The sequence below is a fragment of the Marmota flaviventris genome, chromosome 4 (genome assembly GCF_047511675.1).
Source record: "Marmota flaviventris isolate mMarFla1 chromosome 4, mMarFla1.hap1, whole genome shotgun sequence".
Lineage (NCBI taxonomy): Eukaryota > Metazoa > Chordata > Mammalia > Rodentia > Sciuridae > Marmota > Marmota flaviventris.
The window spans coordinates 9,303,186-9,330,178 of NC_092501.1; the positions used below are offsets into that span (position 1 = coordinate 9,303,186).

Sequence of the window (26,993 nt, forward strand, 5' to 3'; positions counted from 1 at the left end):
CCATTGAAAACTAAAAATTACTAAAAGAAAGAAGGAAATCTAAGGCTGATGCTGAGAGGATCCAAGTATTTCCTGTGGAAACCACACAGCCCAAGCCACCCAGGAAGGAATACCCCCAGGTGTGGCAATTCCTGCCACCAGGGGTCACTCTTAGGTACCCAAAGCACACAATGTCGCCTTGGTCTTCAGGTTTTGAGGAGCTATTACAAAGCATGTTGCCACCTCCAGTTCCGAGGTCTGTGACGGGCTCATGGCTGGACTTCTGCATTGTGTTCCGTGAGCTCCTGTTCATTTGTGCCTTCAGGGCTGTATGATCAGGAGTCTTGGAAGTTCAACTCTGACTGTTCAAGGGGGCTATTCTCTTCTGGGAGTTGAACCCACAAGTAGTTACTAATTAGCTCCAGGGTTTCTGGCCTGTTTTGCTGGGGACTGAGTCTGCTGCCCTGGGCTTGTGAATACCCCCAAAACTATAGGTTCAGAATGTGATGTGGGGAAAGGTCCAGGAGGGGGCCACGGCAGGGAAACCAGGGCCTGGCTGAGAGTCATAACGAGGAGCCACTGACCAATGGCCCGGGGCTCACTGGCCATGTCCCCCTGCCACAGGGTGACCTCGTGGGCTTCTGGAATTTGGCTTCCCGCCTCCCTGGGTGGCTTTAGGAGTTGCTCCCTGAAGCCCCTGTTCCAAGGTCGGGTGCCTACACAGCCTCCAGCCTGGAGCACAGGCCACGTGGTCTCCGGTGTCCTCCTGGAAGCCCTGATCTTTCCCATGTTCAGGTCTGACCGTACAGCTAACTAACCTGGAGTGTCAATTACTAATTCCGGGGAGTGTGTAAATACTAATTTCACCTGCAGCAGAGAAACCATTACTTCTCTAATCAGTGCAGGTGTGGCCAGCCCAGGGCGGTGTAGGAGCCATGGCCTCACCACGGGGACCTCTCACAGGTGTACAGGTAAATTTCCCAAAGCCACCAGAGCAAAGCAAATGCTGGAGGGGCAGCAAGCCGGCCATGCCTCGCTGTGTCCACCCCAGGGCGGGCTCCCTACCTGGACAAGTCCCTGTGGTCAGGGCTTCCGGGTGGGTCCCCCTGCTTCCCTTTTGTATCCTGACCGTCCTCAGGTGGTTGCGCGGATCTTGGGTTCACAGCTGAAGTCCTCTGAGAAAGAAGAAAGAGAAATCAGGAAGGACCCAGATAAGCATCTACAAAGCAAGCGCTGGAACTCTTCCAGTGACCACGACATTGTCACCCAGCGGAGCCCCACCGTGCACCGGGCACAGAGTTAGGCTTTGAGGATATGTGGTGAGCAGAGCAAGGCGGCCTGCTCCCGTCTAAGGAGAAGAAACACAGGTAGACGTGCCATCCCAGCTGGGCAGCAGGACTGGTATGGCAGGACACCAAGAGCAGTGTCATCTGCTCCCAGTGAAAGTGGAGAGGGTTCATCTAGGACCTGAAAGTGTTCTCACACCTGTGGATCCACTCTGGATGGTTCCACAAAACATGACTCAGCTGGAAACCGGCGGGGGGTGGGGTGACAGAGAAATGGGGCCTTGCAATGCTGGGTCAGCCCCACCGGGCTGCTACCCAACCGCTCACAGACCAGGTCACCTTTTCTTTCACTCCTTCAATATGCATGTCCCCTGCTGGTTTTTAAGACCAAGATGCAAAAATAAGGCTTGGTTAAAACTTCAATCTCAGGACAAAAAGAGAATGAGATCTTTTAAATACTCGATTTAAATGAAGTTCACTGAAACACAGTACAAAATTCAGGAGAGGGAGAAGGTTTTTTCTCTATTTTTAAACCCAAACCATATTTTAAAAGGCAGTGGTTGACTTTTATTTTGTCTTCCCCGCAGTGTCCTGAGCCCCCTCTCTTTTCCCCCACCAAACAACCCACACCCCTTACTCTGGGACTGTCTGCCTTCAAAGAACTCTTCTACCTGTCTTCTGACCCAAGGTCTCATGAAAAATGCCATCCCAGAGCCCCCACCCGCACCCACTGGAATGTGGACAAGACTCAGGTCAGTCCCCCAGGACTCCCCGGAGAATCAGGACCATGGGGATCTGGCCCTGGGCTCTGTAGAAGCGAATGCAGGTGTTACTGCCTCCCCTGCTCCTGGTCGCCACGGAAGAAGGCGGCAGAAGAGCCAGGAGAGCTGGCAGGTAGGGGGAGCCTAGTGGAGAGGCCGGGAAGAGGGTCCTGCTGGTGCCGAGGCCTTGTTTTGTGGGGCCCTGGGGTTCAGCCTCGTTCTGCCCCTTCTGTCGGAGGTCATGGGATGAGGCCCTGCACTCTCCTTTTGACCCCAGCGAGCGCGGGTTGGATCTGTCACGTACAATCCAAAGAGTGCATCTACAGATCACAGAGGAGTTGTGAGGGGAGGAAGGTGCCACATTGCAGAGCCCTCTTAAGAAAGTCACCGTTGTGCATTAACACATTCAAAGTTCTGAGAGGTGAAACAGCTGGTTAGATTTTAACTCCCCGTTTCTTGGCAGGGGACCCTTTGTTTATGTCCCACCTGTTAAGGACTCTCGGGAGCTCGGGTTGCCTGGGACACACCATGAAGGCAGTGAGCACCAGACCTCACTTCTTACTTCCTTGCTTAAGTCTGGCTACTGATCCAACTTGCAGAACAGGACATTTCCTCACCTGTGGGTGCCCTTGTGAAACTAGACGGTGGCACTCTCCTGAGAGTATGGCTTGGGAGCCCACAGTACCTCTGTGTGAGCTAGAAGCAGCTTTCCCTGCCCCAAGGGGCTGCAGCTCAGGTCTGGGCACTTGGCTTATGGGGTACCCGGGCAAAACAAATCAGAGTCCCAGCGCCTGGCGGAGAATGTGGCGGTGGAGGCAAGAAGAGCTCCTCCGGCTCTGTGGGGCTCCTTCCTCCTTGTGGCTAGAAATCTCCCTCCACCGAGAGGTTTTGTTCCCCAACGTGACCCAGAGAGAGGCCCACTCGGGCCACTGGGGCATCTAGAGATCCTCGTGAGCTAATCAACTCACCCATTGGCCTGATGCAGTGGTCATTCAATGACCATCTCTTTCGTTGATTTTGACGGCTTCAATCATCCAGGGAACATTCATCCAAAGCCTACCATGTGCTCGGCGTGGGGGCCATAGAGGTGACTAAGCCTCCACCCCGCCTTTGTTTGCGCACAGTTGAGGATGGCAGACCCAGTACCACCACCACCAGGGGTGACCACAGAGGACAGCCCCAGAGGTCACAGCTGTGCCTCCTGCCTGGAGAGGCTCCCAGCCTCCTGGGCCCCCAGAAGGGGGGACCCCCAACCTCTGTAACCTCTAGGTGGAATTCTGTGAATTAATTTTGGAGTTTCTGTGGGACCCCAGAGTGCAACTCTTGCCCCAGCCTGTGCCTGGGGCTCTTTCTGGGATCCTGACTCTCCTGTTGGACGGACCTGACCTTCAGGTGCCGGCCTGAAGAGCCAGCTGGGTTTGCCTGTGTCTCCTCCCTGCCTGGCCCATTTTTCTGAGAGGTGGGCCAGGTTCCTGCGATTGTGACCAAAGGTAAAAGGATAAAGGATATCCCAGCCTTGGGAAGCTCACAGGGTCCAGTGCTAATGTGAGCTTCTGTCCTTGAGCAACTGCTAGGGGCCAGTATCTCTTCATGAACTGTCACCTGGAATCTTCACATTCTAGAAGGAAGATGGAGTTTGTGTCCCTGTTTACAGTGGAGCTTCGGAGTTTCAATTCCTTGGCTGAGATCACCCAGCAGCGGTCTGAGTGGACAGAGTCTCTGAGTGCAGAGCCAGGACGGGTTCTCTCTCTTCCTGACCTCCTGGGTCAGGAGGGGAGGAGGAGGTCGAGAGAGCCGGGCGGATTCCTCACCCCAGTGGGGCTGCTGACCCCGGCCTGGTGTGACCTCTCTGCTGGCTGAACCATTCCCTGCGAGGGGAGTCCCCTCCCCGTCCTGCAGGGCCTCAGCCCCTGTCTGTGTGTCCAGGAGGGCATTTGCCCCAGAGCACAGTATCAAGACAAGTGCACGTGGAAATCACCGTAAATCCAAGCTCCCCCCTGGACACTTCAGAGGTAGGTCCTCAACTAGAGAACACCACGGCCTTTGGGTGCGTGGTTTTCATGTTATATTATAACTCAAGAATCACAGACAGAGTGAATCTGGGTAAGCGTTCTTACCCGGCTGATTGTCTGTCAGGCAAACCTCGGCTCCTAACACCTTCAGCTGCCTCCCTTCTAATCACCACGTGATTGTCACTGAATAATGTACAAATAATTTAAAAGATAAATGTCCTGCCCAGCATTCCACAACCCAAGTTTCTTTCTTTTTTTTTTTTTTGTATCAGGGGCACTTAACCACCAAGCCATATCCCAAGCCCTTTTTTATATTTTATTTAGTGACAGGGTCTCCCTAAGTTGCTTAGGATCTTGCTAAATGGCTTAAATTACTGACGCTGGCCTTGAGCTTGCAATCCTCCTGCCTCAGCCTCCTCCGTTGGGATTACAGGCATGTGCCACTGAGCCTGGCCAATCAGTTTCTTTAAATTCTGGAAAGATGTCAACATATCCAGCGGCTTGACAGACACAAAGGACAGATGGAAAGAGGAGGTGGAGGGGGAACACAGTGAGGGCTGCAACCTGACCTGTCTCTAAAGAAAACAGGGAGCATTTCTGCTTTTTCAGCGTGTCCCATCTTGCTGCTAGAAAGCTAAGCGGCAGGAACAACACCAGCTATCTCCAGCAGAAACAGATTGGGACAGAGTTAAAAGCAACAGGGCAGAGGATGTGGCCCAGGGCAGAGGATGTGGCCCAGGGCAGAGTACGTGCTTAGCATGCGCAAGACCCTGGACTCCATCCCCAGCACCAAAAATAAATCAACCAGTGGCACACAGCTCTTTTCTTTTAAATCTTTTTTTTTTTTTAGAATTTTAATATTTATTTTTTAATTATTGGCGGACACAACATCTTTGTTTGTATGTGGTGCTGAGGTTCGAGCCCATGCCGCACGCATGCCAGGCAAGCGTGCTACCGCTTGAGCCACATCCCCAGCCCTGCTCTTTTCTTTTAGATATCTATTTCTTTTAGTTGTATACAATGCCTTTATTTTTGATTGATTTATTTTTATGTGGTGCTGAGGATCGAACCCAGGGCCTCGCATGCACCAGGCAAGCGCTCTACCGCTGAGCCACAACCCCAGCCCACGCTGCTCTTTTCAAAGTGCTTTGAATCCCCTGATTCTTACAAAATCCTTGCTGACTAAACAGGTCGGTAAAAGAGTATTTTCCATTTATCAGATGAGATACAACTGACTTGCCCAGGTGTTCTGCCTTGAAATCTTCCTCAATAACACTCAACACTTAGCTAATATGTGTCTGCTGTAACAGCAAATGTATTACTGTAAACTCAGTGTGCAAGTACTGTTCTTTCAAGTGCTTTACATCTTTTTTAAAAAAATATTTTGTTAGTTGTCAATGGACCTTTATTTTATTTATTTATTTGTGGTGCTGAAAATCAAACCCAGTGCATTACACATTCTAGGCAAGTGCTCTACCACTGAGCCACAACTCCAGCCCTGCTTTACATCTTTTTAAAAAAATATTTTTTAGTTGTAGATGGACATAATACCTTTATTTTATTTATTTACTTTTACGTGGTGCTGAGGATCAAACCTAGTTCCTCATACATCCTAGGCAAGGGCTTTACCAGTGTGCTACAACCCCAGCTCCAGTGCTTTACATCTTTAAACTCATTTAACTCTTAAAACCCCACTTTGCAGATAAGAACATGCATCAGAGCACAGAGAGGTTAAGCACTTGCCCAAGGTCACACAGCTGGAAAATGGTGGAGCCAGGATTTGAACCTGAATGGGTTGACATCCAATTTATGCTGCTTTACCATACAGTGGAAATGCTGGCTTTATGGTCTCTGCCATCTTGTTGCTGTGCTCCAAGTAACTAAAACAAGTGGACATTTATGAATAATGTGGCACAACTGCCTAGATTTGATGCCTAAAATAGTACCTGGCACAGAAAAGGCAGTCCATAAATATTGGTTGAATTTATGAAAAAAAGATTCTCATTTGGCCTGGCAGCCACTTCTGAGCCAAGGGGAGCACATGCAGCCCTCGGGTGCTCAGTTTTGTCCCACCTCCTGCGGTGTCTTCAAATCCCCTCCCGTTTCCCCAGCCTCCCCACAGTGCTAAGCCTCAGTGCTCAGTGCTCGCTGGACCCTGTGGTGCCAACAGGCATCCCCACACACCAGCACGCCTTTCTAAAGTGCCTCTTCCACACTCCACACAGCAGGCAGCAAACCCATCAGCAGTGCCCACGTGACAAACGCACTTGCCCAGTTGCTTCTTCACATCTTTGCTGCCACTGCTTGAGTAAACAAATGCCTTTCTTTGGCTCTGGAATACTCCAGAGCCCTGAGCAGATTTTAAAGCAATCTTTATCCAGTTACAGCAACATTCTAGTCTTGAAAAATACCCTGTGAAAAGCCAATGTATTTCAACATTAAAAAAAAAAAAAATTCACCAACCTTACTTACCTCTTAAATATGCTCCATCTCTCTGGCTCATGCCAATAAGACTAATTAAAGCATGCCTCATTAGCATAGCTAGGGCTCCCCACCTCCTCCAGGCTGAAGGAGCTCCTTGGGGCAGCCTGAGCTCAGGTGCATGCTGGGAAGTAGAGCAAAGGTCATCCCCATGGCGCTGGAGTCGGGTTTCAGAAACAACTGCCAGGCTGGCCAAATATGGAGGGAGAACACATGCTCCGTGCTCCAGCCAGCAGGCCGCCCAGCTTCCCTGTCAAGGGCAGCAACTGCTCACCAGGTCTGCGAGGTCATCCCAGATCTTTCCTCACCTCCAAGAGAACAGGACGGACAGACCTACGCAGGCCGAGAGGACACCCAGCCATGGCCAGTGGGCACTTCCTTTGTCAGGCCAGCAAAGAGGAGCCCACACAGTTGGGATTTCAGCCCTCAGACTGGACACTGCCTCATCAGCGGACGAGATGAACTCGCTCTGGAGTGAGAGCGAGCTGGGTTGAGTCCTCACCCTTCCCTTAAAAGATGGACAGCACAATGACATGGAGTCTGCAGGCTGAGCTGATGGTGCCCGTGTGTAAGGGCTGAGCAGGTTCTGGGTCGACACCCAGAATTAAATAGGCCACTTTCAGTGGGAAGCCGGGGAGCCTCTGCAGGGGAGTCTGGACTATCTTTGCAACTTGTCTATCAATCTAGAAATATTCTGAATAAAAAGTTTATTTTTTTAAAAAAGGATTTGGTGGGGCTGGAGTTGTGGCTCAGTGGGAGAGCGCTTGCCTAGGATGTGCAAGGCACTGGGTTTGATTCTCAGAATCACATAAAAATAAATAAAATAAAGGTCCATCAACAACTAATAAAATATTTTTTTAAAAAAAGGATGTGGTTCCTACCCTCACAGAACTTTAATGAGTGGATGCGTTCTGACTGCTTTGTCTGTAGGGGAAAGGAAACTCTGGGACTTCAAGACCATGCCCGGTACTGACATCTGGAATGTGTTTGCTATATTAGAAGCAGCCGGGTTCAAAGAGGGCTAGCTGAGGGCAGAAAACCCTGCCCCATACGCCCTAGGACAGATCCGCTCACCTCTTGGAGCCTCTTTCCTGTCTGTAAAATCCCTGCCTTCCCTCCCTCGGTGGTGGCAGGAGCACCTCCTAAACCTGGCAAAGATGTGCACACACAGGAGGGAGCTGCTGCCGAGTGGCCGGCAGTGCACTGCTAGGTCTTCTCCAGCACACTGGACACCAGACCGAAAGCTCCGTTCTGCCCTCTGGAATTCCTACATCCCCTCCTTCTCAAGCTACGGCAGTAGAAGGCTTGACTCAAGGTCAAGGGGCAGGAAGCCCAGGGAGGTGCTCCCACAGCTCAAGGTTGACTCTGACTGCTGATGTGCATGTGGGCTGACACCTCCCGGGCCGCACTTGTAAGAGGGGATCAGTCACAGGGCTGTTTTCAAGGTCAAATAAAATACAACTTGCACATCACTTGGCACAGGGCTAAGCCGTGGTGGAAATCAGACATGCTAGTGATTATTACTATAGGAAGAAACAGACCCAAGGCTCCTTTACTGAGAGCCCCAGTGGCTACTCCAACGAAGGACAAAGTAGTCAATCAGGCCCTCAGAAGAGGCACCTGGCCTGAGCCTGGACCCAGGCTATTTAGGTGAGTTGGTGACTGTGCCAGGGACAGTGATCCTGCCTCTGGACAGGTGTGATGCCTCTACTGAGAGATTCTCCATTGTTATGAATATGGAATCGGTGCTAACTGTCTTCTCACTGGCTTTCTTTCCCATTACTGTCCTACCTGCTGTCAGTACCTGGGAGAAAAGGCTGCCTATTCTGCTGCTAGCCCAAGGCTGTGGTAATGTGGATCTCCTGGGTCCCCCAGGCACTAAAGAAGGCCCCTTCTGCTGACTCAGCAGGAGGCATTTGCAGCCGTTGGCGACACACCCACAGTCACAGGCCCTCTATCCCTCAAACAGAACAGCACACAGCCTGAGGGGCGAAGGCCGTCCTCAGGCTGCAGAAGCAGACCCCATTTCCTCCCCATGGCTTTCTGTCTCCAAGCACAGGTGTGAGGGAGGCAAGGCCCCAGGGAGAGTGGCCTGGGCCAGGCTGCGCTGTATCTGAGGCTGCTGGGCGTGTCTGGGAGCAGCCTGAGTGTCAGTCACTGAGGGACAGGCAGGACTGGGCGGGCAGCAGAGGCAGCCCAGGGGTGGGCAGAGAGCAGCGTTGGCTGACCTGGTAGAGCAGGCTGCAGGCTCAGTATGGAGCTCTCCCCTGCCACTGGCCTCCCTCCCAACACAGAGCAGAGACCAAAGCTAGGATCTCAACAGCGTGTGGCTGATGAAACAAGGAATAATTGTCAATGGGTCCCGAGGTGGAGCTACTAAAATTGGCTTTGGGCTGGGGATGTGGCTCAAGCGGTAGCGCGCTCGCCTGGCATGCGTGCGGCCCAGGTTCGATCCTCAGCACCACATACAAACAAAGATGTTGTGTCCGCTGAAAATAAATATTAAAAAATTCTCTCTCTCTCTCTCTTTAAAAAAAAAAATAAATAAATAAATAAATAAAATTGGCTTTAAGTGGCACCCCTTTCTCCAAGAAAAGTCTTAACTGAGCTTCTCCAAAAATCTTCCCCATGGCTGATTTGAGGACTATCAGCAAAAGAGTCTCTGCAAAAGAATTCAATAAACTTCCTATTTTCGTGTCGCCCTGTTTACTTGGCGACTGGCCAGGAAGATACCAGCAGTCCAGGTGCTGGACACCCCCTTACTAGTTTTCACAAAGGAATCTAGTATAGTACTTTGAAGAAATGTGCAAACAAGGCCTCTGGCCTTGAGCTGGGCTTCACAGAGATGTCTACATTTTTAAGATAAGTTACCAACTGGGCTCCATGGTACCAGCTGGCAGGGGGAGAATAGAAAGGGGAGAAGAAGCTCTCCCTTCTCAGGTGCTGTCCTTGAAGGGTTAACTTGCCCAGAACAGTGAAAGAAAAAGCTGCTTTTATGTGAACTTCTGCAGACTGTGAACTTCTGAGCCCCTCCCCTTGCATGCTGGGTACAAAACTCTGAAACTCTCTGAACTCGGGGTTCAGGGGATTAATTGATTACAGCAAAAGCTGGGCCCTCTGAACCTGGCTGCAGCCAAATAAAATTGTTTCCTGCTGTCTTCGGTGCTTGCCTCATTTCTCGAGGAACCAAACTGTCAGTAACTCACCCAACCAATGAGCTGTTGCCAAAGAATTGCAAAAGCAAAAATCATCAAAATAATCAGCTGGCCTGCTGCCAAGAGGCTCAGAAGAGAGGTCCTCTCATCCTGACGTCCCCTCTCCCCTCCACGGCTGCCTGAAGGCCCCACTGGGGCCCCTTCCAAACCCCGAGCTGCTCCGTCCTCCATCTGACTGTCTCTTCTGACCTTGTCTCTGCCCCCAGATGGGCCATCCTCCCCATCTCCTAATCGCTCAAGTTCTTCCCACCTTTCCAGGTGCCTGGCTGACCTCAGAGCCCACTCACTGAGGCCCTTTCAGATATGCTGATTTTTCTTCCACATTCCAGAATTTCAGGGTTTGGAAAGTGAACCAGAGACCCTGCTGTCCCTGATGTTATCACCAAATTGTTTTGTGTCTTCCCCCCTGAGGAGCCCAGAGCCCCTCTACTGCCCCAACACCAGGGCCCGCTGCCTTTCACTGCCCTCACGGGGGTGCCACCCTCCAGCTCCCTATCACGCCTGCTGTGGCTTCTCAGGCTTCTACTCTCTACTATCCCAGGACCTCCACTGCCACCTAGAACAAGGGACTACAGACTGCATGCTTAAAAACAGAGAAAATGTCCCACTTTATGTTATGCATTAGCAAAAATCTTGTAAAAATCCCCAAACAGAGGAAAAAGCAGCAGTCCCACCCCCAGCTCATGTAGGAAATGCAATGATGCTTGCCTATGAGCTCACTGTCTGCTCTCCCCTACAGAAGGGAAGCTGTGGCTGGGGAGATGGTGGCTGAACCATTCAGGTGCTAGAATAGAGCCTGATAAGCAAATTTTTATTAATTTAACTCATTCTTAACTGATGCATAAAACCAAAAACCACACATACTAATGGAATACTATATGATGTTTTAATTTATGTATATTTTGACAGAGCGTTGTAGCACATGCCTGTAATCCCAGCAACCCGGGAGGCTGAAGCAGGAGAATTGCAAATTTGAGGCCAGGCTCTGCAACTTAGCAAGACCCTGTCTCAAAATAAAAAATAAAAATGTGGCTCAGTGGTTCCTGGGTTTAGTATACATATTACTGTTTGAATCAGGGTAAATGTATCTATCTTGTCATTTTTATATGAAAGCATTCTAGCTCTTGGAGAGGTGGAGCTTCTTCCTCCCGTGTAAGTGTAACTCAGTCCCCACTAATCAACCTCACCCACCCAGCCCCAGCCTCCAGCAGCCGCCTTCCATTCTCAACTTCTATGAGATCATCTTCTTTAGATTCCTCGGGGGAGCTCACGGGCACTCGTCTTTCTGTGCCTGGCTCACTTCACTTAACACAATGATCTTCAGTTCTCTTCATGTTGAATTAAAACAGCTTGTTAACTTGCCGGCTTATTCGCCAGCAAGTCCAGCTTGTCTGGCTCCCTGGCTGGACATAAGTTCCACGAGGCGGGGACCTTGACTGTCCTGCTCCCCTTTGGAACCTCAACACCTAAACCAGCACCTGCACTCCAGAAGCAGGAGCTTGTGGCCGAGCCCTTGAGCTCTGCTGCAAAGTGCTGTGTGGTCCTGAGCCAGCCCGTGCCCCTCCCCTGGCAGGGAGCCTTGGACCAGGAGTCCCCAAGACAGCCTCTTGTCCTGAGGCAGTGGGCAAGTTGACCTCCTGACTGACACTCAAGACAGAACAATGACGAGGATGGCCTGATCAGGGCTTATATCCACCCTGATTCCAAAGGTTTTCTTCCAAATGTCTTATGACACACGGCCACATAAGGCAAACTGGGCTGCTGACCCGAAGTCTCCCCTTCCAACAGCCCTGTTGAGACTGGGCCAGTCCTTGAAGCAATGTGGGAGGCCACCAGATTGCCCAGAATCCAGTTTGAACACCACTGGCCTGGGGGCTGGAGTTATGGCTCAGTGAGTTCTAGCATCTGTGAGGCACTGGGTTCGGTTGTTAGCACACATTTATACTTATATTTTTACCACATATAAATAAGTGAATAAAGTAAATGTCCATCAATATCTAAAAAAAAAACATTTAAAAAAACCCTCTGGCCTGGCCGTGACCCCTGAGGACCAGGGTTCTAATTCTCACTCCTCCACTCACTCAGGGGAGCAGGATGATTGGTGCCCGAGCCTCTTTCTTCACCTACAAATAGATAGTGACCAGCCTGGGCCTGCCCATCTCAAGGGATTGGGGGAGGCCAAATCAGGCTGGACCCTCACATGTGTTCAAAGGTATCACCAGACTTTGTCATTTCACAACCTCAAATGTCACTCCCTGCTGGAATAGGCAGAGACTCGAATCCATCAAGCACCCCACCTGGCACTGGCTTCAGGGTGGAGCACCTCTTAAAGCAAAGAGCACATCACCTTGATGACTAAGCCAGACGCACACAGGCCTAACAGGGACTTCAGAGCAGGCAAGCAAGGAGCCGGGGTCTCACTGCCTCCCCGGCCACACCCACAGGCACACGCTGACCCCAACAGCCTCTTCAGGAAAACCACTGTGACATGGAGAGCCATTCATCTGGTGGATGGCAAGGACCTTGGGCAAAGCCAAAGCGGTGAGCTCAGCTAGCTGCATGCCTGCATCATGACGCTGAGGGTGGATTTTCAATTTAATCTTTTTAATGACTAATTCGTTTTGCCCATTGGAGGCAAAGATGGGGCCACTACCTTATTCCGGGCCTCACTCCAGGATGACAGATATCAAAGCAGAAGAGCGTGAAGCATTGGTAATGGCTCCCAGGTCTGCGTCCCAATCCTCTAACAACAGCAGCCTCGTTCCTCAACTCAGAGCACATCAGCCAAGCCAGGTTGGGAATTCGCACACCAAAATGTTATTTCTAAAAACCTAAACATGTATTGCTCATTTCTACTGCTTTACAACTTACTAGGGGTCTATGGGATGGCAGGGAGAAGGAGAGACCTAAGTATTCAAATGCACACGCACACCAGATGTCTGCAGCCACAGATGTTAGCAGGGCTGAAAGCCACATGCAGGGCACCACACATCCCATACCTGCACAGCGTCAGGGTTCGGAGGCCACAGGACAACGTTACGCAAGTTGGCGTCCTCCTGCTGAAAGCCAAGGGTCCCAGGTTAAGACAGGCGAGAGGAACAGAGACCTGCAGGGCCTCTGGCTTCCACTCCAAGGCCCCAGGTGGGCAATGGACTCCTGCGTAGCCTGTTCCCGCCCACCCTGCTGGTGGGCACCCAGGTGGAATCAGACAACAGAAGGAGAGGAAGCCCAGTACTGGGCTGGCTTGTCCCTCATCTTCTGCCCTGGTGACACAGCTGGCCTGCAAACCTGCTCCTTAACCTACAGACAGGAGATTCCTCATCTCACGTCTTTCCTCCCAAGTTCCCTTGTAAGCAGGCTGTAGGGACCCCCAGGTGCATCTTCACAGATGAAGAGCCTGCTGGGAGGAATGGGGCCTGGGTGGACCCCCACTGCACATGGAGCCAGAGAAACCAGCACAGAGGCTATAGTGACCGTCTGGGTGAGAGGGGAGAGGTTGTGGGACGGACGAGGGGAAACCTTAGATAAGATGATGTACTGAATCAGTGTCACCTCTGTCCTCTGAGAAACTGCTCCAAACTCTACAGGTGAGCGGGCCTCCCTGTGCCCTCCAGGGCTTGGTGCATGACTTGGGCTATTAGAGGGTCCACATTCTGGGCACAGTGTTTGATCCCAGGGAAGGCACACGACACAATCAGGGCTGGTCTAATTCCTTAGGGAGGCCAAATCAGGCTGGACCCTTAGTGGGCAGAAGCATGGGGACCTGGAGTTGGGAAGGGCACATTTTCTCTTCCTCCAGGCCCTTGAACACTGAGGAATCACAGAGGCAAATAAAGCAAGACCCAGAGAGGAGGGAGCTCAGGTCATCTCTGGAAGCTGTGGACTAAGCCAATGCGTGGCTGAAGCTGTGGACTCCCCATTTCTACCAGCCAATGTCGCCTGTCTCTGCCCACCATCACTGGGGGTGGGCTTCTGTCTCCTGTAGCCCCCCAAAGTCCTAATCACACAAAATTCAGAAGGCTAAATACCCAGGCCATCAATTAATCACAGGGTGACAGAGCAGATGTGGGGGTGGCAGCATGCAGTGTCAGGGTGGCCTCCAGATTCTGGTCTTAGATGGCAGACCAGATCCTGGTGCCCAGGAGGGAGAGCACAGGAGGAGAAGCAGGATGTTGGGGGGGGGGGATGCTGAGTGGGGTCTGAGGAGCTCGGGTGGCTGCAGAGACCCGCTGGGTGTGCAATGCTCATGACGGGAGAGGCTGGAGATGAAATTCTGCAGAGCCAGGAAGGCAACCCTGACACTCAACAGGGCCCACATAGCGGGGAGGCTGGGGTGGGGAGCTGGCAGGCCTGGGGAGCAAGGGGTCAGCAGAGCGGGATGAGGGCATCTAAACCCACACGTTTACCTTTCTGATTTGTAAGGTCCTGAGGCATTAAAACAGTCATAGCTTGCAAGGCCATGGTGAGATGGGCCCTCACACCCTGAGGAGAGCGTGGGAGGTGGGATCCCCTTTATGGAAAGCATTTTGGCAAATGTGCACACAGCAAGAGCCTTGCGAGAGTCCTCACCCTTCACCTGACAGTGTCCCACTCTGTGAGTCTCTGCCAGGTGACAAAAGCCACCCATTCTAGTCAATGGGGAGAGAGTTAAGGCATCTTCACTTTGCCTGAATTCAGGTCAGAATGTTGGAGGATATATATATATATATATATATGTATATATATATATATATATATAAATTATGGTTCGTTTGAGCCATTAAGGCAGAGAGACCACTCCTCTGGGAACTCCTGGAATGAAGTTCCCCAGGTCGAGAATGCCCGGATCATGCTCCCCGGAGATGGGGGTAGCCTGCCAAAGGCCAGCCAACCTGTTTACACATACCCCTGCCACACAGAGAAGCAAGCACGGAACAAGACCCCTCCCACTGAACCTTACCCCCACCTGTGATGCACTCCCCCTTAAACACAGAATTGGGGACCTCTTCAGTTGTTCAGTTCCAGTTCTATCAGGGCTGGAAGACCCAACAGATGCTCCACTTTTTAAATCTAATCTTTGTCTTATTTCTTACTGATGATTTCAGACTTTTTATTTTCCCGGGTGGCTCACACCTCCTGAGCAGGAACCTGCTCTGTCGGGGTGCTGGCCATCCCATCATATCAAAATTCATCTCCAGTTAGGGAACTTTCTCACCCCCCGAAGGAGTTCTGTTAAAGCAGTTAAGAAGGCAAACGCTCCTCTGTTCTTGGCACTGTTGGGGCTCTGTGCCAGACAAATCCGACCGTGCTGGGGGAGACGATTCTGAGCATTGTTGGATATTTTGCAACAGCCCTGACCTCTGTCACCTAGATGCTAGTAGCCCCTTACATCTCAGACGTTATCACCAAATTGTCTCCAGACAATTGCTAAAGGTCCCTGAAGAATGAAAGTCCCTCCTTGGGTCAGTACTGTTGCTCTGTCTAGCTGTGGGGACTTGAGGGAACTTGAACCTTAAGTGGAGTCTAGGGGAACCCAGGGAGGGCTGAAACCAAGCCCCTTGGTTTGTTAGTGAGGAGTGAAGGCCATGCTCAGGACGTGCCCTGTGCCGCATCTACCCTTGGAGGGCTCTCTGTGGGTGGCTGTGCCTGCTCCACACCAACACAGCAGGGAACAGTCTTTCAGGCGGAGACTACAAGGAGGGGACCTGAGCTGACCCAGCCAGCAGCACCCTTGCCAGGTCCACAGTGTCCAAAAATAACCGAAACTGCTTGCCAACTTTTTTTTTTTTAATGTAAGATTTATTTTACACAATGTTTTAGAAAACAGGAGTAAGCACTTTTCAGCTCATTTGGTGGGGCTAGCGTTACTCTGACACCAAAACCAGACCCCAAAAGAAATCGACTCAGCAACACTTCTTATGAATTTAGGTACAAGTTCTCCACAAAACATTAGCAAGTTGATGCTAGCACGTGTCAAAATAATTATGGACCACAACCAGGTGGGACTTATTCCAGATGTGCAAGGCAGGTTCCACATTTGAAAATCAGCCAATGTCATCCATCATATCAACAGTCCAAAGAAGAAAGACACTATGATTATTTCAATTGATGCAGAGAAAACATTTGATAAAAACCAACACCTGTTCATGATTTTAAAAAATCATAAGCAAACTAGAATAGAGAGGAACTTCCTCAACTCTGACAAGGGTGTTTATTAAAAAACCCTGCAAGCTGGGTACAATGGCACAAGGCTGTCATCCCCTTGTCTCAGGAGGCTGAGACTGAAGGATCATGAGTTCAAAGCTATGAGTTCAAAGACAAGGGCGAGGCGCTAAGCAACTCAGTGAGACCCTGTCTCTAAATAAAATGCAAAACAGGGCTGGGGATGTGGCTCAGTGGTCCAGTGCCCCTGAGTTCAATCCCCAGTACCAAAAAAAAAAAAAAAACAAAAAAAAACCACCTTGCAGCTTAACCTTGCTTAATAGTAAAGACTGAATGCTTTCCCCTTGGCAGTGGAAATAAGGGAAGAAAAGGATTCCTCTCTCACTGCTCTTAATTAACATAGCACTGGGAGTCCTAGTCGAATATTAAAGAAAAAGAGAAAAGAAATGAAAATCATGGAAATGGAAGAAAAGAAACAATATAGTCTCTATTTGCAAATGACATGATTGTCTACATAGAAAATCTGAAGGAATCAACAATGCTAACAAAATAGCCCCTGGAACTGGTAATTGAGCTCCTCAGCTGTAGAATACAACATCAGCACACTAAATCAAGGCACTCACCATAAATGTGTGGACACCAAAGTGACAAACACGAAGTCATCTATAGTCACTCCAAAGAAAATGTTCTACTTAAGTAAAACTTATCAAGTCGTGTGTGGGTCTGTTCACTGAAGATTACAAAATGATGGTGATGAAAAGAAATAAAGATGACCTGAAGAAACAGACAGTCCATTGTTCCTGGACTAGAAGATTCGGCCCAGGAAAGAAGTCAATTTTTCTCCATTTGATCTAGAGATATAGTATAATTCCTATCAAAGCCCCAGAAATCTTTTTTTTTTTTTTAAAGAGAAAGAGAGAGAGAGAGAATTTTTTTTAATATTTATTTTTTAGTTCTCGGCGGACACAACATCTTTGTTTGTATGTGGTGCTGAGGATCCAACCCGGGCCGCACGCATGCCAGGCGAGCGCGCTACCGCTTGAGCCACATCCCCAGCCCAGCAATCTTTTTTTGTATACATAGATCTATTCTAAAATTTACATTAAAAACCATAGGTTCCAGAATACTGAGAACAACTTCAAAAAAGAATAGAGTGGGAAGAATCACTGCATCTGACTTCGAGACGTGTTCAATAGCTAGAGTAATTAAGACAATCAATGAAGTAGAGCTGAGAACCCAGAAGCAACCCACACAAATATGCTTAACTAATTTTTTTTTTTTTTTTTGGCACTGAGCCACATCCCCAGCCCATTTTACTTTTTATTTAGAGACAGAGTTTCACTAAGTTGCTGAAGCTGGCCTTGAACTTGCAATCCTCCTGCCTCAGCCTCCCAAGTTGCTGGGACTACAGGCAGGCATCACCACGACCAGCAGTTTAGCTGATCTTTCACAAAGATACAAAAGTAACTCAGTAGAGGAAGAATGGTCTTTTCAACAAATGGGGCTGGAGAGACAGACAGTAATGGGCAAAACTACAACAAATACCAAGAAATGAACCTCAACCTCGAGAGAGCAAGATAAGTCCCAAGAGAAAATATTTACAAAAGACACATCTAAAAGAGAACTGCTATCCAAAATATACAAAACCTCTCAAAATTCAGCAATAAAAATGCCAATGACCTGATTAAAATACACCAAAGACTTTAACAGACGCCTCACCAAAGAAGATAGAGAGAAGGCAAGTGGCCCATGTGGAAAGATTCTCCACGTCATCAGGCATCAGGGAAATAAAGCAATAATGAGATACCACGACACACCTACAAGAATGACCCAAATCCAGAATGCTGGTGAGAATTTGGAAGAATCCTGTGTCAGAAAACGTGTCACAGCTTTCTATTGCTATGACAAAATGCCTGAGAAAAAGAACTGGAAAAGAAGAAAGATTTATTTTATCCAGGTTTCTGAGGGTTCAGTTCATGATCAGTTGGTTCTCTTGCTTTGGGCAAAACATCACTGTAAGAAGCAAAAACTACTCACCTCATGGAAGCTGGACAGGAGAGGGAGAGAGAGAGAGAGAGAGAGAGAGAGAGAGAGAGAGAGAGAGAGTGCTTTTATAACAAAACCCTTCCCCATACCATTAAGCTCCAAAGTCATAAGTGGATTAATCTACCCATGAGGTCAGAACCCTCATGATTGAACCCCCTCTCAAAGACTCCACCTCTGAACATGGAGCCTTGGGGACTAACCCTTCAACACAGGAACATGGGGGACATTTAAGATCCAGACCATAACAAGAGCCCTCATTCACAGGCTGGGGGGATGCAAAGTGGCACAGCCACTGTGGCCTGCCTTTGGCAGGTTCTTACAGAACCAGACACCCTCACTATGGGACCCAGCAGCCCACTCCTTGCTATCTACCCAAAGGAGTTAAAACTTACGTCTCCACAAAAACCCACACATGGATGTTACTGCATCTTTATTCAAAATTTGGAAGCAACCAAGATGTTCTTCAGTAGACAAGTAAACTCTAGCACATCCAGCGCTCAGAAGACACCAGCACCCAAGCCATGAAAAGACTTATTGCTAAATGAAAGAAACCCATCTTAAAAAAAATACTGCATGATTCTGACCATAGGACATTCTGGAGAAGGCAAAAACTATAGAGATGCTAAAGAGCACAGAGACCTTGGGGCAGTGAAAATACTCAGTGTGATACTATAATGGTAGATACGTGTCACACATTTGTCAAAATTCATAGACGGTTCAACATCCAGCCTGAACCATCATGTCATCTGTGACCTCTGGGTAATAAGATGCCAACGTAGGTTCATCAGTCATAATAAATGTACCCCACTGGTACAGGATGTTGACAACGGGGGGGCTATGTTTGTGTGGGGACAGGGTGTACATGGGAAATCTCTGCACCTTCTGCTCAATTTTGTTATGAACCTAAAACTGCTCTAAAAAAGGGGGGGCTGGGGATTGAACCCAGGGCCTCACACATGCTAGGCAAGTGCTCTATCACTGAGCTACATCCCAAGCCCAATTTATTAAAGAAAATAAGCTTCAACCTAAATTTAGCACCTTACACAAAAATTCACTCAAAATGGATCATAAACTTGAACATAAATGTAAAATTTATGTAAAAAATTTTAGAAAAAAAATAGGAGAAAATCTTCAGGATGTAAGGCTAAGCAAAGAACATTTAGACTTGATACCAACAGCACTACTCATGAAAGAAAAAAACTGATAAATTGTACCACTTTAAGATTTAAACTTTTGCTTTGTAAAAGACCCTGATCAAAGGATGGTAAGTTCCAAAATAAGAGAAAATATTACCAAACCATAATCTAACAAAAGACTAATATCTCATCTGTATAAAGGATTCTTAAAACCTAATGCTAAAATAACAACAATAATACTGATAATCAAAATAGAAAATGAGCAAAAGACATGAACAGAATGTATCCAATGGATACATTCTAAGACCACAGTGAATGCCTGTAACCACAGTAATACTGAAATCTATATTTACTATGCTTTTCCTATACATATATACCTATGACCAAGTTTGATTTACAAATTAACCACATTAAGAGATTAATAGCAATAACTAATAATAAAATACAATTATACAATAAATCATAATGTTATGTAACTGTAGTCTCTTTTTCACTCTCTTCTTTGTGATGTGAGATGATGTAATTTTCTACATGATGAGAGGAAATAAAATGAACAACATAGGCATTGTGAAATATCATTAGGATACCATGTAAGGGTTATTTGAATACAAGCACCAGAGTACTATGACAGTTAATCTGATAAACAAAGACACCACTAAATGACTAACGGGTGGATAGTATATACAGCATGGATACACTGGACCAAAGGATGATATACATCCTGCACCAGATGGTGTGAAATTTTATCACACTACTCAGAATAGCACAAGGTTTAAGACTTATAAATTATTATTTCTGGAATTTGTCCATTTAATGTCTTTAGGTCATAGTTGATCACAGATAACTGAAACTTTGGAAAAAGAAACCATGTCTAGGTCTGGGGATATAGTTTGGTTGGTAGAGTGATTGCCTCGCATGCACAAGGCCCTGGATTCAATCCCCAGCACCACACACACAAAAAAAGAATCATGTCTACATATGGCAAATAAGCAAATTTTTTCAACATCATTATCCATCATTGCAATGCAAATTAAAACCATCATGAGATCACACAACACATCTAAGAGACTGGCAGCATCAAATAGGGATAACACCCAATGATGGTCAAGATGCAGGGAAACTGGATTGCTCATAAGTTGGTGGTGAGAATGTAAAATGGTACAGTGACTGGGAGAAAGCCCAGCAGTACCTTATAAAACTAAGCATGCACCCATCATGTGACCCAGCAATTGCTCTCTTGGGTATTTATCTCAGAGAAATGAAAACAGCAACTTTATGAGAAGTGACCCAGTTTTGCTTCAATGGATGAATGATTCAAGGAACTACAGCACCTCCATACAGTGGAATACTATTCAGCAATACATACAACTTGGATGACTCTCAAGAGAATTATGCTGAATAACCTAAAAGGTCACACATTGTATAATTCTATTTATATAACATTATTGAAATGACAAAATAATAGAAGTAGAGAACAGATTAGCGGTTGCCAGGGTCTAGAATGGGAGACAAGAGGGAAACTGGTGTGGCTATAAAAGGGCTTTCAGAGGAATCATGTTATAATACTGTGTAGTAGTCTTGCAAGATGTTATATTTAAGGGAAACTGCGTAAAGGGTACATGGGATCTCTCTGTATTATTGCTTAAAATTGCACGTAAATCTACCATTATCTCAAAGTTTAATTTAAAAAAAATTTAAGACTTCATAGAAAAATAGGGGCTTCTGGCTTATTTTAAAGAAACAGCCCTGCACAAGGAGGAGTCATCCCACATGGCAACCATCAGCTGGAATTGACAAGAACTCATTTCAGCTGCTTTGGGCAAGAACTCGCCTGTTTGCCATAGTGCCCACCTCTCCCTATTGTCTCACACCCACACCAATCATTTCTTGCCTAACCATAAAATCCCTGGACTTTGCCACCTTTTCTTTTGATAGTTTCTGTTTTCCTGCTTGAGAAAAGAAAATTGTAGGGAAGAAGGTGGCAGAGGGAAAACAAATTGCAGTAGGTTGGCTTTGGGATCCAATGTTCTCATTCAAAGAACTCAACACCATTAATCCAAAATTTCCACTCCATGTGAGTGGAATGGGAAAGCGTGTCTCCCTGATTTTTCTCACCAGGACATTGTTAATATTCTCAGACTTAAAATGGATCATGATAGAATTTGGATAGATTCTATTCCCAGCCTTAGGCAACATCCGGCAGTTAAAAGCCCATTCCTCAATTGTGGAAACCTTGCCTGCTATGAGAACAAGAGTTTGCATTTCATCTGCTCAATGCAGATCGATTTTAAAATCATGTTTAATGGCCATGGCTCTATTTAAGGGAAGATTGGGAAGATTTTAACCTCCTCCACTAAATCCATGTTAAGTTGTTGAGTGCGCACAGTCTGGGCAGTAGTGTGCCAAATTCTCATTATGTCAATTTTAGAAGCTCAGAATAAAACGGAAAACTAAAGTTCATGGCTTATAAAATGAGAGAATTTGAAAATGCCATCAACAAGCCTCCACGGTGCGTCTAGGCATGAGCCGGGGCTTTGCTTGGCCCTTCCTGGGCACAGAGGAGGCGCTGGGGAGCAGGGAGGAGTGTGGTCAAGGTCAAGAGAGCCGTGCGACTCCAGGGAGGAGCTTCCCCATACCCACCTGGCGCTCCGAGGTGCTGTTCTCGTTGCCCATGGTCACTCGGGGAGTCCAGATGTCTTATTTCCAATGAACGTCCCTCAGAATTTTGTCAGGGGCGACTGGAAGAAATGAGAGGGTGTCAACAGGTGCAGAATGGAAGGAGCGCTGAGGCTTTCTGTGTCTGCACCTCTCCCCGAACTCCAAAGCCAGACGATGTGGAAGGCTTATCTCTGTAGTCACATCATGGAAAATTACTTTTGAAGGTTTGCTTTTGCAGTATGCCACCCAAGCTCCTTTCCCAGTCGGGGCTGCTGTTCCCTCCCCGCCCTGGGGTTGGCAGACCTGCTGGGAGGCGGGTGGGCGCGGTCTGTCTGGCCCATGCCAAGCGCACACGCAGACGTCTACACACAAACAGCCAGCCACACAGGGCCTGTGGGCCGAGGGCTGGAGAAGCATTGCTCATGGAGTGTTTGCTGTTTCCAACTGTGTTCAGCTGGGGAATTCAGCATGACGGGTTCTCACTGCTGGTGACAGCAGAGCTGGGTGCCCAACATTAGCAGGTGTGAAACCCACTGCTCTCAACAACATATGGTCTTCGTAGATTTTACTCTAAACACTTGTTTCACCAAATCAGTTTCACTTCTACACACATTTTTACGAAAGCAGAATGGTTTCCTCGCTGAGGAAAATAAGTAGTTGGGAAATCATCACGGAAAATTGCCAAGACAGCTGGAGTCCTTCCCGGTGCTCACTCACATGGTGAGCCGGTTTGTTTATTCAGGATCATTGTGATGCTGACGCTTCCCACACACTGAGGTCATGCACCCGAGTCTGATACCCTGTCACACAAGCAGGAAAAGCCCTCATCTCCACTTTTCTCAGGTGGAGAAACCTAATTTACGAAGACTTAGACACCAGAGACCTTTAGAGCTAGTGCCTTAGAGACATCTGTCTAACCCAGTAGGGACACTGAGGCTGGAGAAGGCAAGGGGCCTGCCAAAGACCCAGGTTGGGGAGGAGAAGAGCTGGAAATTGAACTCAGCCTCTTGCCTTCTAATTCAAGATTTCTCCCCCCACAGGAATAGGGCTTTTATGGTATTATTTCGCCCATTGGTTTTCTTATTCATTCAACCAACACCAAGAGAGTAGTTAACATGAGCTATATAGAGTAAATATTCACTGGAAATAAGACATCAGTGTTGTGAGTAGGCCCAAGTAAAATGCCTCCAACAGAAAATCCCAACCGATGTCACCCCAGTCCTCAAATCCCCTCACCCCTAAGTCATTGAAATGGTATGATCCCTTATGAAATTCATGCCATTTGCTGTGAACACACACACACACACACACAAAAAAAAATTCAGGCTCACTTATAGAATGTAAAAATCTTCAATTACTTAAATTCAATCTCTAGACACAGTGGCACATGCCACTGCAATTCTAGCAACTCGGGAGGCTGAGGCAGGAGGCTCACAAGTTTGAGGTGGCCTCAGCAATCTAGCAAGGCTCTAAGCAATTTAGTGAGACCCTGTCTTAAAATGAAAGATAAAAGGGACTGGGGATGTAGCTCTGTGGTAAAGTATCTCTGGGTTCAATCCCCAGTAGCCCCCCCCCAAAAAAAAAAAGATTAAAATTGATCACTTCAGTGTATTTCTTCCATTCATTTGGAAGATGATTCTTCCAAATGTTGAGTGTTACTGTTATTAACTTCCCTGCATCCATCAAGTTGAACTGTCCAAAACGATAGTTTCATATAATCCAAAGTGATATTAATTTTGACATTGATTCACCAGATAAATTAAAAAATGTTATTAAAAACTGGGTATCTGAACTAGGTTTTTTGTTTGTTTGTTTTCCTTTTCTTTTTGGTACCAGGGATTGAACCCAGGGTCCCTCAACCACTGAACCACATCCCCAGCCCTTTTGTATTTTATTTAGAGAAAAGTTTTTACTAAATTGCTGAGGCTGGCTTTGAACTCTCAATCCTCCTGCCTCAGCCTCCCCACAAGCTGGGATTATGAACTAGGTTTCTGAACAGACTGGAAAGAATGGCCAACAACTGGTGAAGTGTAAGCTTCAGATCCGCAGAGGGAAGGCCAGGCTGCATCTGAAATCTCTGCACCTAGCAGGGCTCCCAGCCAGGAAGGGGGTGGCAACGCTCTGCCTTCTCACTTACCTTTGGGGCCGGCCTGGAATTTGGACGCTACCTCCAGAATCTGCTTTCCAGCGCCTGGGCTTTCTCCTCTTCCACTCAGGGGCCGAGGCCCTGAGCCACCCCAACCAGCCGGGCAAACAACCTGTCTCCACCCCTGCACCGGCACCAACCAGCTGAGCCTCCTACCTGGGCCTCGCCCGGGAGATTAGACAAGCCTTCCTGCCCACATGGAATCTGGCTTCGCAGCCCTTCTCTCCGGCCTTTCACACAGGATTTTCCCGGTGATTACATCAGCGGGGCTCCTTTCAGAAGAGGCTTATCTACCTAAAGCAGCCCCTGCATCTGATTGGCTGCACCCAACAGCGGGACGGTCCTGGCCCAGAACAACTGGCCCTTCCGCTCTCGGCGGGATCGGCCTCTCCTTCTAGGAAGGAGTCAAAGGCTCAGCGGGCTTCTGCTGTGCACCTGGGGAAACTCCACTCGAGTTCCGCGGAGAGCCAGGAAACTTGTGGGAAGGCGCTGACGCGGCAGCCTGGCACCTGTAGACGGGGTGGGTGGACCGTGCGCACCCAGGTGTGGCTGGAGTTTCTGGAGGGAAGCTGTAAAAGGCAGCAGGCAGCCCGCCCACTGGGACCCCCGCAGGCACCCACCCACGACCCTCCCTGCACCCCCTGCCTGCTTCCCTGGATTCCTCCCCCCATTGCCCACGGGGTGGGGGTGGGGGGGCGCGTGGCAGAGCTTTTAAAGGAAAGTTCTGCGGAAGCCTGGACTTCGCCTCCAGGTAGGAGCACTCCAAGGGAAACAAATTAGCATTTCAGGGAGCCTCCTTGGAAGTATTTGAGGCCCCACCAGGGAAAAGCTGAACGCAGGGGAGGAGCTTAGCACCCTCTGTGGATTGTGAAAGCAGAAGCCTGTTCATTTCAATAGACGAATGGGTAAGTGCAACCCTGTCTAGCCACACCATGGAATACTACTAGACACAGAACACAGTGAGGAATCCATCCAGGCTCCGGCTCTGATGAACCTACAAACCGTTATGTCCAGGAAAGATGCTCCATCTGAAGCCACAGGGTGCATGATTCTGTTCACATGCGACATTGAGAATAAGAAAATCTAGAGAGGAGAAGCCAGAGTGGCCAGGGACAGAGGGAAGGAGAGTGACTGCCTAAGGGGTACCTGTACAGGTCCTGTTGTGCTGTGATGAAAGTGTTCTAGAACTAGCTGGAGAGGGCGGCTGCCCAGCGTTGCAAGGGCACTAAATGCCACTCAGTTGCTCACTTCAGAATGGCTGATTTCATGTTATGTAAATTTCATCTTGATTTTTAAAAGCATGTTTCACATCTTGGGGTTCTGTATAAGATATTGTTTGGAAAAAAGATTCCACCACTAGACGAAAAAAGTTTGGAAAACATTTCTTCTGTGTTTATCAACATGAGGTTTCTGTATGGTTAAGGTTTGGAGGGATGAGAAAAAAGAATGTTTGCTTCCACCCCTAAAAATCACAAGAGAATTTTTCTAAATTAGAGAATCCAATGAAGCAAAGGATCTTGGGTGAGCCAGTTGGGAATGAAGAGGCAAGTCTTCAAGGGGACAAACAGGGACTAAAGAGAGAAAGCCCTGAAAAACAGAAGGGGCAGATTGGGGGTTTGCTCCTGAAAAGGGTTTGGGGGAGAAGCTGGCCAGCCAGAGGCACACCTGGACTCAGAAGATGGGGCACACGCAGGGTCCAGCCCTCAGGTGTGCATATTTTTGTGATGTCCGTTTGCTCCACCGTCCACCCTGAAGGTTCTCATGGTCAGCTCTGCAGCCAGCACGAATCCCTCAAGTGATTGGGGTTTATAGAGGCAGGAGGGCTGCGTTCTGGGCCTGGGTCAGCTCTGGGATCCCTCCCGCATGCTGGCTTCCAGAACCTCCTCAGTTCTACCGAAAATGAGAGGCCCCTGCTCCTTACCAGCAGCATTTATTATCATTACTGTCACTGCCTCTGGGCTGCTCTTTTGTGAGCAGCCAGCATTTCTTGAGGATTCACATGCACCTGGTACTGTGCTCCATTTTACATGGAATCCTTGTAGCAAAGCAATGAGGGCAATGAGGTCAGACCTATCGTCACGCTCTAACAGATGAGGGTCAGAACCAGATCGTGGCCAAAGGACACACATCCCACCAAGGGGGTGGGACTTTCTGTTCCTAGCCCCTACCCCTTTCTCCCATCACATGAGGGCTTGTTTCCCAGGTAAATTTGTGTGTGTGTGTGTGTGTATGCATGTGTGTGTAGTGCTGGGGATTGAACCCAGGGCCTTATGCATGCAAGGCAAGCACTCTACCAACTGAGCTATATCCCCAGCCTTCCCAGGTAAATCTTGCTGCACACACAAGCTAGTCGCCCAAAGAAGGCATCTACCTCTGAGGATTCAAGTCAAAACCTTATTTATTGACATCCTGAGGGAAGACCTGCACTGAAAACGCACATTAACCCAACACATAGGCAGCCGCACACGGGGCTATTCTCTCAACCAGGCTGCTTGTTTATCGGCATGGAACCTGGATGGCAAGCCGACCAGGACACTCAAGTTGCCAGAACTGCAGTTGGTCCCCTAAACAGGATATACAGTTACTCACAGGATCCCGAGGAGGACGGTGGGTGTGGAATCAGAGACGGGTGTCAGCTGCAGGCAGAATCAGCTCTCAGCTAAGGTGTCTGAAGGCACCACCACCCTTCCATCACGGCTCTTGAGCACAAACAACTGAAATTCCTCTGGCCAACTCAAACAGAAAAGAAGCTCAGGGGCGGAAATCGGGCAGTCGCTGTCGCTGAGGGAAGCCTGAAGCACCAGGCTCAAACCAGGCAGGGACAGAGGCCTCCGGGCAGCTGAATCCACTGCCAAGGCCTTGCCAACGAGGGGCCTGCCTGGGCAGCTCCCACCACTGCCCCAGTGGCAGCTGCTGGGATCACTGGTGGTGCCTCCCACCCCTGGACACAGCGCTAGTGCCACCATGACTGCTGGACCCTGGGCATTGCCTTCAACCTCTGTCCTACCACTGCTGAGTTGTCCCCCACCAGGCACCAGAGACTGTCACTGCCAATGGGAAGAGCAAAGGAATACACAGACTTCTTGGTTCCCGTGCAGGGCTGGGGCTGTGTCTTAGAGGGATATGCTGACC

At 48.6% G+C, this 26,993-nt stretch overlaps 1 protein-coding gene across 2 annotated transcripts in view; it reads right to left on the reverse strand.

Annotated features, from left to right (window-relative positions):
- The window catches only part of Tacc2 (transforming acidic coiled-coil containing protein 2), a 172,808-nt gene extending 151,026 nt beyond the window's left edge, over positions 1-21,782 (reverse strand). Inside the window, exons 1-2 of one of the 2 annotated variants that reach the window (XM_071610844.1) lie at positions 21,698-21,782; positions 1,045-1,154 (exon numbers count right to left, since the gene is read on the reverse strand). In XM_071610844.1, coding sequence (XP_071466945.1) covers positions 1,045-1,154; positions 21,698-21,730 — 143 coding nt within the window. In that variant the 5' untranslated portion in view covers positions 21,731-21,782. The remainder of the gene's footprint in view (positions 1-1,044; positions 1,155-21,697) is intronic. The other variant, XM_071610843.1, reaches the window with a different exon arrangement.
- Positions 21,783-26,993: the final 5,211 nt, after the last annotated feature.